This window comes from Erythrolamprus reginae, chromosome 1 (genome assembly GCF_031021105.1).
Source record: "Erythrolamprus reginae isolate rEryReg1 chromosome 1, rEryReg1.hap1, whole genome shotgun sequence".
NCBI lineage: Eukaryota > Metazoa > Chordata > Lepidosauria > Squamata > Dipsadidae > Erythrolamprus > Erythrolamprus reginae.
The window spans coordinates 359,182,470-359,197,465 of record NC_091950.1 but is presented as its reverse complement, the minus strand read 5'-3'; the positions used below and the strand labels follow the sequence as shown (position 1 = coordinate 359,197,465).

At 40.7% G+C, this 14,996-nt stretch overlaps 1 protein-coding gene across 1 annotated transcript in view; it reads right to left on the bottom strand.

The window, feature by feature from the left end:
• Positions 1–14,996, bottom strand: part of NVL (nuclear VCP like) — a 72,146-nt gene that overhangs the window by 13,530 nt on the left and 43,620 nt on the right. Inside the window, exons 16-19 of the mRNA XM_070734343.1 lie at positions 14,536–14,598; positions 12,774–12,893; positions 11,529–11,628; positions 7,447–7,553 (exon numbers count right to left, since the gene is read on the bottom strand). Of these exons, the coding sequence (XP_070590444.1) occupies positions 7,447–7,553; positions 11,529–11,628; positions 12,774–12,893; positions 14,536–14,598 (390 nt within the window). The remainder of the gene's footprint in view (positions 1–7,446; positions 7,554–11,528; positions 11,629–12,773; positions 12,894–14,535; positions 14,599–14,996) is intronic.

The window sequence follows — 14,996 nt, the reverse complement described above, 5'->3', positions numbered from 1 at the left end:
AACCAGTTGAATGAGAAGTTATTAGTCATCGAGCTCAATTCCATGTTTTTCCTTACATGACTAATATCTCCTCATTCAAACTGGATAGGCCAACTGATCCTTCCATAGTATATCTATCTGACAGGGGTGGTGGAGGAAGCTGCTTGCTCTGTCAGATAGATATACTATGGAAGGAGGAAGAAGTGGGCACTGTTATGCCTTTATTCTTTACTCTATACAGGAGAAGGAAATCTCTTCCAAAGGTTAAGGATCAGTTGGCCTATCCAGTTTGAATGAGGAGATATTAGTCATGTAAGGAAAAACATGGAATTGAGCTCGATGACTAATAACTTCTAATTCAACCGGGATTGGGCAACTGGTCCTTAACTTCTGGGAAATGTGATTTTGATTCCTTTATTAGTTTATATTATGGTTCTGTCTGTTCTTTATATCTTTCCTACTACTATTCTCTCTCTCTCTCTCTCTCTCTCTCTCTCTCTCTCTCTCTCTCTCTCTCTCTCTCTGTGCGTGGGTGTGTGTACAGGCAGGAATCATAATTTTCTTTTTTCCTTTCCCAACTTTCCTTCTAATGCTTACCCAAATGATTTTAGCTGCAATACAGATAACAGAAATACTCCCTAAATACTTGTTTCACTATACCAGTGATGGCGAACCTTTTTCTCCTCAGGTGCTGAAACCATGTGTGCGCGTACTATTGTGCCTACGCAAGTGCCCACACCCATAAGTCAATGCCTGGGGAGGCTGAAAATTGCCTTCCCTACTCCCCACTCCCCCGGAGGCCCTCTGGAGGCCGGAAACAGCCCTTTCCCCAATTTCTGGTGGGCTGGATAGGCCCAATTTTCACCCTCCTCAGGCTCCAAGGCTTCCCTGGAACCTGGGGAGAGCAAAAACACCCACCCCCATTCCCCCGGAGGCCCTCTGGAAACTGAAAATGCCCTCCTAGAGCCCCTATGCAAGCCAAAAATCAACTGGTTGGTGCACACATGCGTGCTGGAGCCGAGCTAGGGCAACAGCTCACGTGCCGGCAGATATAGCTCCGCATGTTACCTATGGCTCCCGTGCCAGAGGTTCGTCATCACTGCACTATACTGTACACTGATTCTTCCAAAGAAGTGGCCTAATATGACACAAATTTCAGATGCCACAGGATATTTTTTTCAACTCTCTTCTTCTGAAGTAAAAAGCACCTGGGCTAGGGGTAGGAGAATCGGTTCCTGAGTAAAAGCGGCAGCAAATAAGAGTCCCAGCCACATACAGCAGAAAGCTGCTATGGTAGGGATTGTGGGGCAGAGCTTTGGAGCTCCAATCAATAAATGGTATAAATATAAATTAAAATTATAATAGTAATTATAATAGCAATTTTAAATATAAATGATTTGATCTTTCACAGACTAATTAGCATAACAATATCCACCATTCAAACATTTCTTTGGTGGTGCTGATTTGGCATGGGACAATGCATCTACAGAATTATGTTCTACTTAAAGTTCCTCAATCCAAACTGCACCAAATTATTCCAGCAAAATTATAGGAAACATTTGTTTGATATTCTTCAGGCTTGCGTACTGTCATTTCTTACAATTTAATTAAGAAACACTGAATTTAAATTAACTGATTGCTTCGTCAACACATTAATTGTATTATTTGTGTATCGTAAGAATCAGTAAACAAATGTTAAGTCATGATTACAAACTGAAGTTCATTGCTCTAGATCAGGGCTGTCAAACTCGTGGCCCAGATGTGTCACACACTGGCCACGCCCACACCTGGTTTAGTGAAGGGGGAAAGTCCCGATATGTCACATGACGCCATGAGTTTGACACCCCTGCTCAGTTGTTACATTTTCTTTTAATAAAATATAATCTTTATTGAAGATAAATGGGGGAGGGGATACAGAAAGCAAAAGGACTATATAAATATCACAGAGTGGGCCTTCTCCGGGTCCCGTCAACAAAACAATGCCGTTTGGCGGGGCCCAGGGGAAAAGTCTTCTCTGTGGAGGCCCCGGCCCTCTGGAACCAACTCCCCCCGGAAATTAGAATTGCCCCCACCCTCCTTACCTTTCGTAAGCTCATTAAAACCCACCTCTGCCGTCAGGCATGGGGGAACTGAGATATTCTTTTCCCCTAGGCCTTTACAATTTATGCATGTTATGTTTGTTTGTAGGGATGTTTGGTTTTACAATAAGGGTTTTTTAGTTGTTTTAGAATTGGATTTATATGATGTTTTTTATTACTGTTGTTAGCCGCCCCAAGTCTACAGAGAGGGGCGGCATACAAATCAAATCAAATCAGTACAAATTTATATGAATTTAGACTCTGCAGTTATAAAATAAAATACACACTTACATAAGGGAAGAAAATAAAGAGGAAAAGCTAAAGCGAGAGAAAGAAAAAGAGAGAAAAAGGAGAGGAAGAGAAAAGAAGAAAAATGAAAAAGAAAAAAAGAAGAAGAAATAAGTTCATCTATGAGTTTATCAAATGTCGTAAATAGTGTCAACTTATCTGTTGACCCAATTACTCTACAGCAGTGTTTCCCAACTTTGGCTACTTGAAGATATTTGGACTTCAACTCCCAGAATTCCCCTGCCAGCATATCTTCAAGTTGCCAAGGTTGGGAAACACTGCTCTACAGCTTTTAAGATCTTTACTATCAATATAGATAAAAGTTTTTTTAGGTTTCTAAAGTTGGGTTGTTACATTTATTTATTTGTAATTTATTTATAAAATTTATATGGCGCCCAACTCCAGTTGGACTCTGGGCTCTGGACACAGGTGAAGCCGCATCTGTGTTTACGATCTTCAGCTGGTGGGATTGGTCATAAAATTCTTTCCCACCACTGTTGTAACTGCCAAAGGTTGCTAAATAAGGCCAGTGGCTAAATAAAAATTATCTATAAGCCATGCTATAAACACTGACCTCCATTTACACACAAAACAAATTAACCGCATTGGCTGAATTCTCTCCTCCTGCTTAGCATCTTTTTGGTTAGTAAGGATCTCAATTAACATGTCCCTTTCAGGAGCTGCTAAATGCAGGTAGCCCTCAACTTACAACAGTTCATTTAGTGACTGTTCAAAGTTACAATGATGGTGAAAAAAGTGACTTACGACTGTTTTTCACAGTTACGATCTTTCCAGCATCTCTGTGATCACGTGATCAAAATTCAGTTGCTTGGCAACTGGTTCATATTTATGACCATTGCTGTGGGAAAGCCAGATTCATTTAACAACTAGGTTTGTCGTGCCCCTGTCGGAGTCTGGAAGATGGGTTGGAAGCAGTGTTCCCTCTAATTTTTTGGGGGGTGGGGGGTGGTGGAAAAGTATAGTGTCTGAGCGGCAGTCCCTTCGGGACTGGGCAGCACAGAAATAATAAATAAATAAACAAACAAACAAACAAACAAACAAAAAACCCACCCTGTTTTGCCTCAGAGAATTTCAAAATAAAATACTGTACTGTGTGTGTATAACAGTGAGCTCATAATAGGGCAACTCTATCAATATCAAAATGCCACTTAAATAGTTGAGCTAGTTTCAAACTAGATTTTGATTTTCTTTCTCTCTTCCTTACTCCCATTCTTTTTCTTTCTCTTTTCCTTCCTCTCTTTTTTCTATCTGTTTCTCTCTCTTCCTCTCTTCCTCTCTCTCTCCTTCCCTCTCATTCTTTCCCTCTCGGCTTCTGGGCAGGTTTGGAAAACTCTGAGTTGATGATGATTTTTAAGTGAGCGATTGCTCACTGCTCAGCTTAGAGGGAACTATGGTTGGAAAAAGAGTTGACAGAGAGTGAGGGCAGCCCCATTGGCCTTGGAGGAAATTGGGGAAGGGCAGAGTCAGTTTAGGCCAAGCTGTTCGGAATCAGCAAGGCCTGCAGGCAGGGAAGAACAGAGCTCAGCTGAGGAGTGTGAACCACCCCCCTTCTGATGCAAGAGCTTGGAGAGCGCAGAGGCGGCAGGATCAGCTCCAGTAAAGGCCACTAATGAAGGGAGGGCTCTGCCCGGCTTCTCCAGACACACCCAAGGAATGAGACTTAAGGAGATGCTGTGGAGAAAGGCATTTGTTGGGAACGGATATTGAGTTCCTGGAGTGCTGTGTGCCAATGTTTGAACTTGCCAAGAATCCTTGTATTCCTGTGTGGCGTTCTGGCCTGGTTATCTGTATCTTTTGCCCCCTGAACTCCTTGCTTTTTTCTTGTATTGCTAGATAAATTTGGGGTTTATTGTGACCAGAGGATGTTTGAGGTTAGTTTGGGGGAGGTTTGGAGCACTAAAAAGGCTGGTTTGAAATGCCAGTTGTTTGCGTCGTATCTGTGTTGTGTCCTGGGTCATCACAGGTTACTAACTTATCAACTGCCATATTTATAGGTCTGGAAGGAGTTGGGCTGCTTATAAATCAAATAAAATTATTTTCTACCTCAAAAGGACCGAGAAATTTCATTAGTCATGATCACAGAAGGTTCCAGAAAGAGGTCTGGGAGGCTGCATTCAGTCCTGAGCCCACAAAGTCAGGACGCACCTGACATGCCTAGGACAATGTAAAAAACGAGTTTGTTTTTCTTTGTGCCATCTGGCACAAAGAACTGTTTGTGATGGCCAGCGTGAGATTTATACGTATTATTCTTGCAATATGAGATTTATATTTCTTGTTCCCGTCAGAAGAGAGAATTTACATTCAATAGGCAACGCCATGATTTATGGAGGCTCAGTTGGCCTTTCTCCATATGTGTCATAGTGTTGCAGAGTGACAAATCAAATGAATTTAAAAACAAGTAGTACACAAAGTACTGCAATGCTGACATAGAGTCTGCCACCAAAAGTTAACTTATTATATAACTTTGGTTTCACCCTCTCATCAGCACCAGCAATCATTAACAATGCAATTGGAATATCATCCAAATTAAGCAACCATGTGATTGCTTAATTTGGATGATATCGGGACATCTGGTTGCAAACAAATGGGGGGGGGGGGAGCTGCACACTGATACCGACAAAACATATGCATCCTGAGGCTCAGCCCAAAGTGGCTGGAAAATATAGTCCCTGGGCATCCCCGAAGACACTTGTCAGGCAAAATACGGGACAACATCCCCCCTCCCCTCATCACCAAAGCAGGGTCTGTTGAATCCTTGTAAAACTGGGTAAAGGCAGAGAGAGGGGAGCAGACAGAACTGAATCTGTCTCTGTTTCTCTCTTGCGCTGCCCGACTGCAGCAAGAAATGGCAGGCGGATACTTCTGGCTTTGTTGGTGCTGGACCTGCTACCTACTCTCTGCCCTGAGAGAGAGTTAGTTAGTTAGTTAGTTAGTTAGTTAGTTAGTTAGTTAGTTTATTTAATTTGTATGCCGCCCCTCTCCGCAGACTTGGGGCGGCTCACAGCAACAGAAAACAATATACAGTGGAACCCCGACATAAGAGCTGCTCTACTTAAGAGCAACTCGAGATAAGAGCTGGGAGGGGAGAGATATTTTTGTTCTACTTACAAGCCCAAATTCGAGATACAAGCGCCAAGGAGCTGTCTCCTGAAGCCAAACGCTAACTTCCGCGTTCGGCTTCAGGAGACAGCTGCGAAGCGGCGTGCATGTTTTAAAAGGTTGCAGCCGGCCTGGGGGGCTCAGGGGGGTGCTTGCAGCTTTCTTTCTTGCTCTTTTTCTTTCTCTCTTTTACCTTCCCTTCCTCTATTTCTTCTTTTCTTTCTCCTTCCCACCTTCTTCCCTCCCTCCCTCCCTTCACTCATTCCTCTCTTACTCTCCCCTTTCATAAGTTTCCTTGCTTCCTTCCTCTGTTCCTGTCCCTTCCCCCTTTCTTTCTTTCTTTCTTTCTTTCTTGCTCTTTTTCTTTCTCTCTTTTACCTTCCCTTCCTCTATTTCTTCTTTTCTTTCTCCTTCCCACCTTCTTCCCTCCCTCCCTCCCTTCACTCATTCCTCTCTTACTCTCCCCTTTCATAAGTTTCCTTGCTTCCTTCCTCTGTTCCTGTCCCTTCCCTCTTTCCTTCCTTCCTTCCCACCCTCCGTCCATTCATTCACCCATTCCTCTCTTGATCGCTTAAAGCCGGTCCCTGGTGCAAAAAGGGTTGGGGACCTCTGTCCTACAGGATTGGGTGGCAGAGAAGTTGAACATATGTAAATTTAAAAGTTTAAGAAAGTTTACAAGTTAAGTGAAAGAAACTTCATTATTCATTTATATGTACATGTACATTTCTTCATTAAAAACATGTCTTTCTGCATAATTTAGACTAACTTTGTGAGTTTTTTGAGGGCTGGAACCAATTAAAATTATTTACATTAATTCCTATGGGGAAAAGTCGTTCGAGATAAGAGCTGCTCGATTTAAGAGCCCAGGTCCGGAACGAATTAAACTCGTATCTCGAGGTACCACTGTATAACACAAATTCAATAATTAGAAAGCTAAAAACCCATAATTTAAAAAAACATGCACACAACATACCATACATAAACAGTATAGGCCTGGGGAAGTTATCTCAGTTCCCCCATGCCTGACGGCAGAGGTGGGTTTTAAGGAGTTTACGAAAGGCAAGGAGGGTGGGGGCAGTTCTAATCTCAGGGGGGAGCTGGTTCCAGAGGGTCGGGGCCGCCACAGAGAAGGCTCTTCCCCTGGGACCCGCCAAACAACATTGTTTAGTCGACGGGACCCGGAGTAGGCCAACTCTGTGGGACCTGATCGGGCGCTGGTATTCGTGCAGCAGAAGGCGGTCCTGGAGAGTTGCCAGGGGTGAGTGGGGCAGGGAATGGGCTCCAGGAGGAGAAAGAGAGCTTGTCTCCCCCATTGTGAATCACGCTTTCACTGTACTGCACAAGGTGCTGAAAGAGCAATGGGCAGGCCATGGAGGGGTTATTGGGTCTTCCCTCCCCCATACGCCAAAAGGAAATCCAGCCAGGCTTCTCTCCTAGAAGCGCCCTACTTTTCCCCCTAATCAAATCCAATTCAGGAGCAGTGTGCACTGGAAATGCGTGATAGAACAATGTTGGAGTATGCTTTCTGACCCTCCGGCACTCAGCCCGCAACTCTTTGTGCTCCTCCAGGCCTGGCTTGCTGAGGAAAGGGGGGAACAGCCCTGACTCCTCCTTGCCGCGCAAAGGCAAATACAGAGGCACTTTACTCCCGCATTAAGGCTCTGCCCGTTACCACCACTATGACAGGACGATAGCTCTTTCATCCCTCTGCTGCGACAGGGCCACAGAAAAGGGGTGAAAGTTCCACACGTGGCTCTAGAGCAGTGTTTCCCAACCTTGGCCACTTGAAGATATCTGGACTTCAACTCCCAGAATTCCCCAGCCAGCGAATGCTGCCTGGGGAATTCTGGGAGTTGAAGTCCAGATATCTTCAAGTGGCCAAGGTTGGGAAACACTGCTCTAGAGCCACGAGTTTCCGACACCCAAATTAGACTCATGGTTAGGAACAATACAATTTTCTTTTAAAAACTAAAAAACTTACTTTAGTAATAGTCTTTAAAATTGCAAGGCGATCCAAAGGTGGTGGCAAACCAACATAAAGTGTTTTATCCAGCCTTCCTGGACGCAAAATAGCTGGGTCTATAATATCTAGTGGGAAAATAGGAAGATAATATTAGATGGGTGGAAAACTTAAAAAAAAACAACCACAGCACAACCATTATAAGAATTATGGACCAAATATATATATTGTTTTCATAATTTACAACTAAAAGATAATTGGTACAAAATGTCTTACAGATGGTTCACAATTACACAAATAATGTCCAAGATTTTAAAAAAATCATACAGCAACAAATGTTGAAAATACAAAAAAAATAGATGGAACATTTACCACATGGGATGGAGGTGTGAGAAAAACTTAAAAGTAGTGGAAATATATACATGTTACAATGGAGAAACATTTTTGAAAATTAAATTCAGAAGAAAATTATAATTTGTTCCTTTACTAAGCATCAGAATATATCAACGAGAAATATAACAATATTTTGAGATATATGCTCATAGCTGTTAGGATACATTTTGCCCAACATTGGCGAAAGATATAAAATTGCAATAATTCCTGATTAGGAACTTCATCAAATTCAAGCAAGAATGGTTCCCACATATACAATATATTACATAACATGACAAATAAAAACACTGGTGTTATGGGGTGGCTACATTCTCAAAAAAAAATTAAAAAGTGAAAAACTCATTTTTTTTAAAAAAAATAGTGCTACTTTTTTGCTGCTGTTATTTTATTTTGTCTAGTTTTTTTAAAAGAATGTAATATGTAAATAATATATAAAATAAGAGCAACTGAGACTTTTAGTATCAAGCATTCATTTCATCTCATTCATTCATTCAATTTCTGTAGCCACCCCTCCCTCCATTTCAATCAATGTCTCTGAGGGGCTTATAATTCCAAAAAGTATAAAAACAATTAAAACAATAAAAAGCATTGTAAAACAATAAGAATATCCAAAATAAATATACATTACAACCATGAAACTTAAAATGAAGAAATGGAGCACTTCACACATACTACAAATATGTTGATGTAATTCGTAATTGATTACTAATGCCATATTTAGTTCTGGATGTAAAAATCAAACAAACTTGTGCTTATCAACACTGACATTTCCAAAATCATAGTTAACATTGCTTTATATATATTTTAATGTTGGTTCTTTGGTGCCCTTTGAGTTTGCTTTTTGCAAACATTTCATTACCAAATCAAGCAACATGATCAGTGCTTCTTTTTGATTTTTAAAAGTTTATGTTATTCAAACACTGTTAATTATCTCTAGTCAATATTTTATAAACAACACTGTGCTTTTACTTACCTACTTACTTACTTACTTACTTATTTATTTATTTATTTATTGGATTTGTATGCCGCCCCTCTCCGAGGACTTGGGGTGGCTCACAATATATCAGAACAACATAATACATCTAAAAATCCAATTAATATGGCTAAAAAGACTTAAAAACTCTAATAGAATTTTTTAAAAAAACATTCATCACCATTCACTCAACCAAACATGCTACACATTCGTTGATCAGGGGGCTAAGATCTAATGGCCCCAAGCCTGGTGGCATAAATGGTCTTTAAACTTTTACGGAAGGCAAGGAAGCTGGGGTTAGTGCGAATTTTTGGGGGGAGGTGATTCCAGAGGGCCGGCCCCCCCACAGAGAAGGCTCTTCCCCTAGGCCCTGCCAAACAACATTGTCTGGTTGATGGGACCCCCGAGAAGGCCAACTCTGTGGGACCTGACTGGGCACTGGGATTCATGCGGCAGAAGGCGGTCTTAGATGTAATCTGGCCCAATGCCATGCATAATATACCCATGTCTTAAAATAATATAATAAAACAAATAAAAAAAGTATCCATCCTTTAAATACAAAATAGAGAGCATAGGAGGAACATTACTCAGTAGTCCCAAATAAAATATTGCTGAGGACAAAACCAACATTTCTAGAAATAAATATTCAAGCTCAGTAATAGGGATGGAACAGCTTTAAGAAGCCATGTGCCTCTTGCTTCATAATTAGTGCACACGTGCTAGTTTAAGTTCATGAAAGGATGGACTATGACAAGTCTTTGTTAGTAGGGACATGCTGTTTCATGCACAAAGCCAAAGCAGTACTTTGGAACAAGGATGAGAACACAGAGAACAACAACTCTCCCTTTTTCTGGATAGCTTTGAAATCCCAGAAAAATATTCCTATGACTTAGGGTGTGTGCTGACAATGCAAGCTGAGCTCCTTGTTACATCCTATCGGCACCGTTCCAATTTAATTGTAGGAAATCACAACTTAGTATTTGAAGCTATTGCCCATGAAAACTGCTTAGAAACAGTTTCTTGCCCTCATGCTCCTGTATCCAGTGCCTATGAACTCTGTGACTATCTGTAAACACAATCCACTGAAGAAGGGTCCGCTAAAACCCAATTGCACCAGACACAATAACTTACCCACTAAAGTATGTTACAAAAAGCACGGATAACTTTAAACTGATTATTGTGCAGCAATGTCAAATGATCACAGCGGTTTTAAAATTAAAACTAGTCTCACCATTTTAATTTTGTTTGCATTATACTGGAGAGCTTTTTGCAAAACATTTTTGAGAAATTCCAGGGTTCAATTTGTTGTTCATCTGTAACTCTTTGTATTTAGATGACATGGAAGATTTAGGCCCACTGTCCACTAAGGTTTCTATCTGGTCCACAATTCTCTTCCCAACCTCCATTAATGACTGACAAAAGGACTAACTCTCTTCCTCAATCAGAAGCTGATCCAGCAACAAGAGCTAAGATGTTCTACAATCCTTTAAATCAGCACTGATTGATGCTACAGAAAAGTAATACTTAAACCTAAATGAGGATGGATTGATTCCTATGGAAAACATTGTTTCGTCTTACAAACTTTTCACCTTAAGAACCTTGTCCCAGAACCAATTAAGTTTGTAAGACAAGGTATCACAAGGTCACCCAGCTGGCTTCCATGTCTAAGAGAGAACTAGAAATCACAGTCTCCCATTTCTAGTCCAGTGCCTTAACCAGTACATCAAACTGGCTCTCATCTCCAGTTTCACTCAACCACTCCACTCCACCCAAAAATGAGCCAGCTTGTGTGTTCACCAAGTTCAACAAACTTTTTACTGTGTTCACTTACAAATCTAGCAGCTTCATAATTCACTCTATCCAAAGACCAGTTATTTTCATATATTAGATTTATATCCCATCTTTCACTCAGGAGCACTGGATAAATCATTTCATCGTTTTCCTTGCTCCAACTATGAGGGTCACCCAGAAAGTAATGCACCACATTTTTTTCTCAACCTACAGTAATGCCAAACTTTAGATATACATTATTTGAATTGTCAGGAGTGCATGTATACATTTTGCATTACTTCAGACAAATAGCGTAGCTGCAGCAGTGTTTCGAAATGGCGTCTGTAAGTGATGTACATTACAAGCAGCGTGTCATCATTGAATTTCTCACTGCGGAAAAAGAAATTTTGGGAACATTCACAAACGTTTGTGTACAGTATATGGAGAATCTGCAGTCAACAGAAGTACGGTTAGTCGCTGGGCACAGAGGGTGAGGCCATCAGAAGGCAGTTTGGCTTTGGGATCAGAACAAGGAGTGGTACCGACAGGGCATACACGCCCTTGTGTCTTGCTGGAGGAAGGCCATAGAACAGGACAGAGATTATGTGGAAAAATAGGGAGTGTAGAAGAAACATCATTCTTTTTTATGTGTAAGTTTCATTATGTTCAATAAATAATTGTTGAAGAAAAAAATGTGCATTAGTTTCTGGGCGACCCTATTTTGTGAGATAGATATGGCTGACACATAACTTTGACCAAAAGGATCCAATAAGTATATATTGCTGTGAGTGGCCTTGAAGCAAGATCTCTCTGGTCCTATCATGTTAAATTCTTTATCTATCACCATGTGTGGAAATATCATTAGCTCATGAACACAAGTCAATTAGCTGTCAATTCACAGGCACGTTGCACACACATAGAATATAAAACTACTTGAGATCATATCTGATTGTTTGATGATGTATACCTGGTCTGTTTGTAGCTGCCATAATGAACACTTGGCGACGTGATTCCAGGCCATCCATCTCAGTAAGCAATTGATTTACTACACGGACACTGGCACCTGACTATAAGAATAAGAACGTGGAGTAAGATAAAAATGACAACTGTGGATTTCAAAGAAAATCCCTAGAACAGTGATGGTGAACCTATGGTACGGGTGCCACAGGTGGCATGCGGAGCCATATCTGCTGGCATGCAAACTGTTGCCCTAGCTCAGCTCTAATGTGCATGCGTGTGCTGGCGAGTTGATTTTGGGCTTGGGAGGGTGTTTTTGGCTTCCAGAGAGCTTCCGGGTAGGGGTAGGGGAGGGCATTATTACCCTCCCCCGGCTTCAGGGAAGCCTTGGAGCCTTTGGAGCCTAGAGAGGGTGAAACACAAGCCTACTAGACCCACCAGAAGTTGGGAAATAGGCCATTTCTGGTCTCCAGAGGGCTTCCCGGGGATGGGGGAAGCTGTTTTCGCCCTCCCCAGGCATTAAATTATGGGTGTGGGCACTCGCACATGCATGATAGCATCCGCACACCCTCTTTTGGCACCCAAATTAAAAAAAGTTCATCATCACTGCCCTAGAACATTCATCATTCCCATATCGTAGAATCATAGAGTTGGAAGGGACCTCCAGGGTCATTGGGCCCAACCCCCTGGTCAATGCAGGATTCATTGCAGGATTCATATCCTTGGTTTTCTTCCCTGTTGACCTTTGATCACTCAAAAAAACAAAAACAAAACCCCCAAATGCAAGCATTTCTAATTTATTATACCATGATGTTGTAAGCCGCCCTGAGTCTAAGGAGAAGGGCGGCATAAAAATCGAATGAATGAATGAATAAATCAATATTCAAAAAAAAAAAAAAGGTTGTATAGCAGAATTACCATTAATGGATTTGGATATGCAGGGTTACCTTCCAATTCCAAGCGGAAAAGCAATTTATGAAATTTATTACAGCTACACATCTCACAAACAAGTGAATTTCTAATTCTTTGGATTTGTTGACATGGTAATTATAAGGTGTGTCTGCAAAGATGGGTTGAAATTCTATTGTAGCATACATTTAGTAATCCCTTTCTTCCCATCTAGATGTGGCATTTGTACAATGCCAATTTTAATTTACATCACAAGGCTGCTCTAAAAACATGCAGGATAACAAATTTATATGTACACTGCAACCTGTAGTTAAATATCTCTGGGGGAATGTTTTTAGAGACTCACTTCACGGTCTGATCTCCGAGGGCATAAAGCATCCACTTCGTCGAAGAATATGACACAAGGTGCTGAATTCCTTGCACGTTGGAAAACCTGACGAACAGCTCGTTCACTTTCCCCCACATACTGCAAGGAGGAAGGTAAAGGACATTTCTATGAAATTCTGTGCAGTCTTATTTTTGCAATCTTATTTAATAAGAAATTGGATTGTTTAGAACAGTGTTTCCCAACCTTGGCAACTTGAAGATATTTGGACTTCAACTCCCAGAATGCTGGCTAGGGAATTCTGGGAGTTGAAGTCCAGATATCTTCAAGTTGCCAAGGTTGGGAAAAACTGGTTTAGAAGAAACAATTTTTTCTTGTTTAGAAGAATTCATTTAAGAATTTATCATCAGGTCACTGATTAATTCATGCTTAGGATTCTGCCATGACCAGATACAAAACAAGTTTTGAAATTGTACACAGTTTTCTAGCCACAATTATCATCTGGTCAATGAGTGTAAATTTATGGAACCGAGACAAGATGGAATGACCAAATTCAATTCATCAGTTCCTTCTTTAACAAATATATTAAGCAAGCTATATTTAATTAATTTCCTTTCATTTTCTTTTATTGCGTGTCTTTAACTTCTTTGGCTTGTTAGGTCTACTTCTTTCCTGTACTTTCTGTAATTCTGCTTTCAAGCAGTCCTCACTTAGTGACAAGATACTTGGGAGCCATTTGAATTATGACAAACCCTCCAAGAGCTACCAACAACCTGACTTCAAAGTTCCAACAACTGTAACACACAAGACACACGTGGTGATGTGATCGCATTTTGGGCGCTTAACAACTGGCTTTATGACAATGGCAATGTCCTGAAGTCATATGACTGTGATTTTCAGAATTTTTTTTGCCAATTTCCAATATTTACTTTCAGTTTCTGACAAAAAAGCATCCAAGGGGACAAATTGGTTCACCATTTTTGCTTAATGACTGCTGCAACAAACATTGTAAAATTGAGCATGGTTATATGGTGACCTATTAAACTTATTTAACATCTGCCAAGACTTATGAAGCTGTATTTGTTCAGAGACCATTTAAATCTATGTTGGTGCTGAATGAAGAGACTGAGCACTGTTTCTTGAAGTTATGACCATTGCGATCATGTGAACAAAGGTTGAGTGGTTGGTAACCAGGTTGTATTGATGACAAGCAGCAATGTCCTGCAATCACGATTCCTATTGATGGGCTTCCCTGCCTGTTTTCTACAAGCAAAATCTATAGGGAAGTTGGCAGGCAAGGTCACAAGGTGTTTGGATAAGTTTCCCCGCAACTTGCCCTCTCTTTGCTTGCATGCACCAAGCCCTTCTTCCCTTCCTTCTCTCACATGCACCCAAATTCTTTCCTCGGCCTTTCTGTGCTCACATACACACATGCACGCACCCTACACGGTCTATGTTTCCATATGGCAATCTGCACTCTTTTCTGGGATCCTTCCACTTTCTGCATAATAACCTCCACATCTGGAGTTACGACAACTGCTTGGATTGCCCTCATTAAGCGGTGCAGTCGTGTGACCTCTTAGTGATGGCAATTCTAGTCACAATGATTGTTGTAATTTGAGGACTATCTGTACTGTAAAAGGAAAGGCGTGGTCAATGTATACATATGCAAGAATCATTTTCACTGTATGTATATAGCTAAATTATGAAGTTCAGTCAAACAATTATTTGTATCAGCAAAAACTTAAGAGAGTGGTCACCAAGCAAACTAGAAAAAACTCACCATATTCAAGAGTTCAGGGCCTTTCACTGAAATGAAGTTCAGTCCAGATTCATTTGCTACAGCCTAGTAAAAAATAATTTAGTTATTGTATATTATGGGTGGCTGCATGGCCATCCAGATGTTTAAACCAGATGTGACGTTTATCCACTTATTGTTCTGCATTTGTTGCAATTGTTGCTACTTTCACAAGTTGCTACTTTTTGTTGTTTGTAATTACTGTGTGCAATCTTCTTGCAGAAGGAAGCTAGGTGGACTCCTATTTCTTCATATCATCATCATCATCATCATCATTATCCTAACATATGCCTTTTATCTATGAAAATCCATACAATGTTAAAATTTTATACTACTGTATTACCATAATGTAATACTGGCTTCCTCAAGCAGTTCATTTAAAAAATTTATAGTACAGAAATACAAATACAGGAAATTAGAAGCAAAATAACTGAATTTCACAGTGA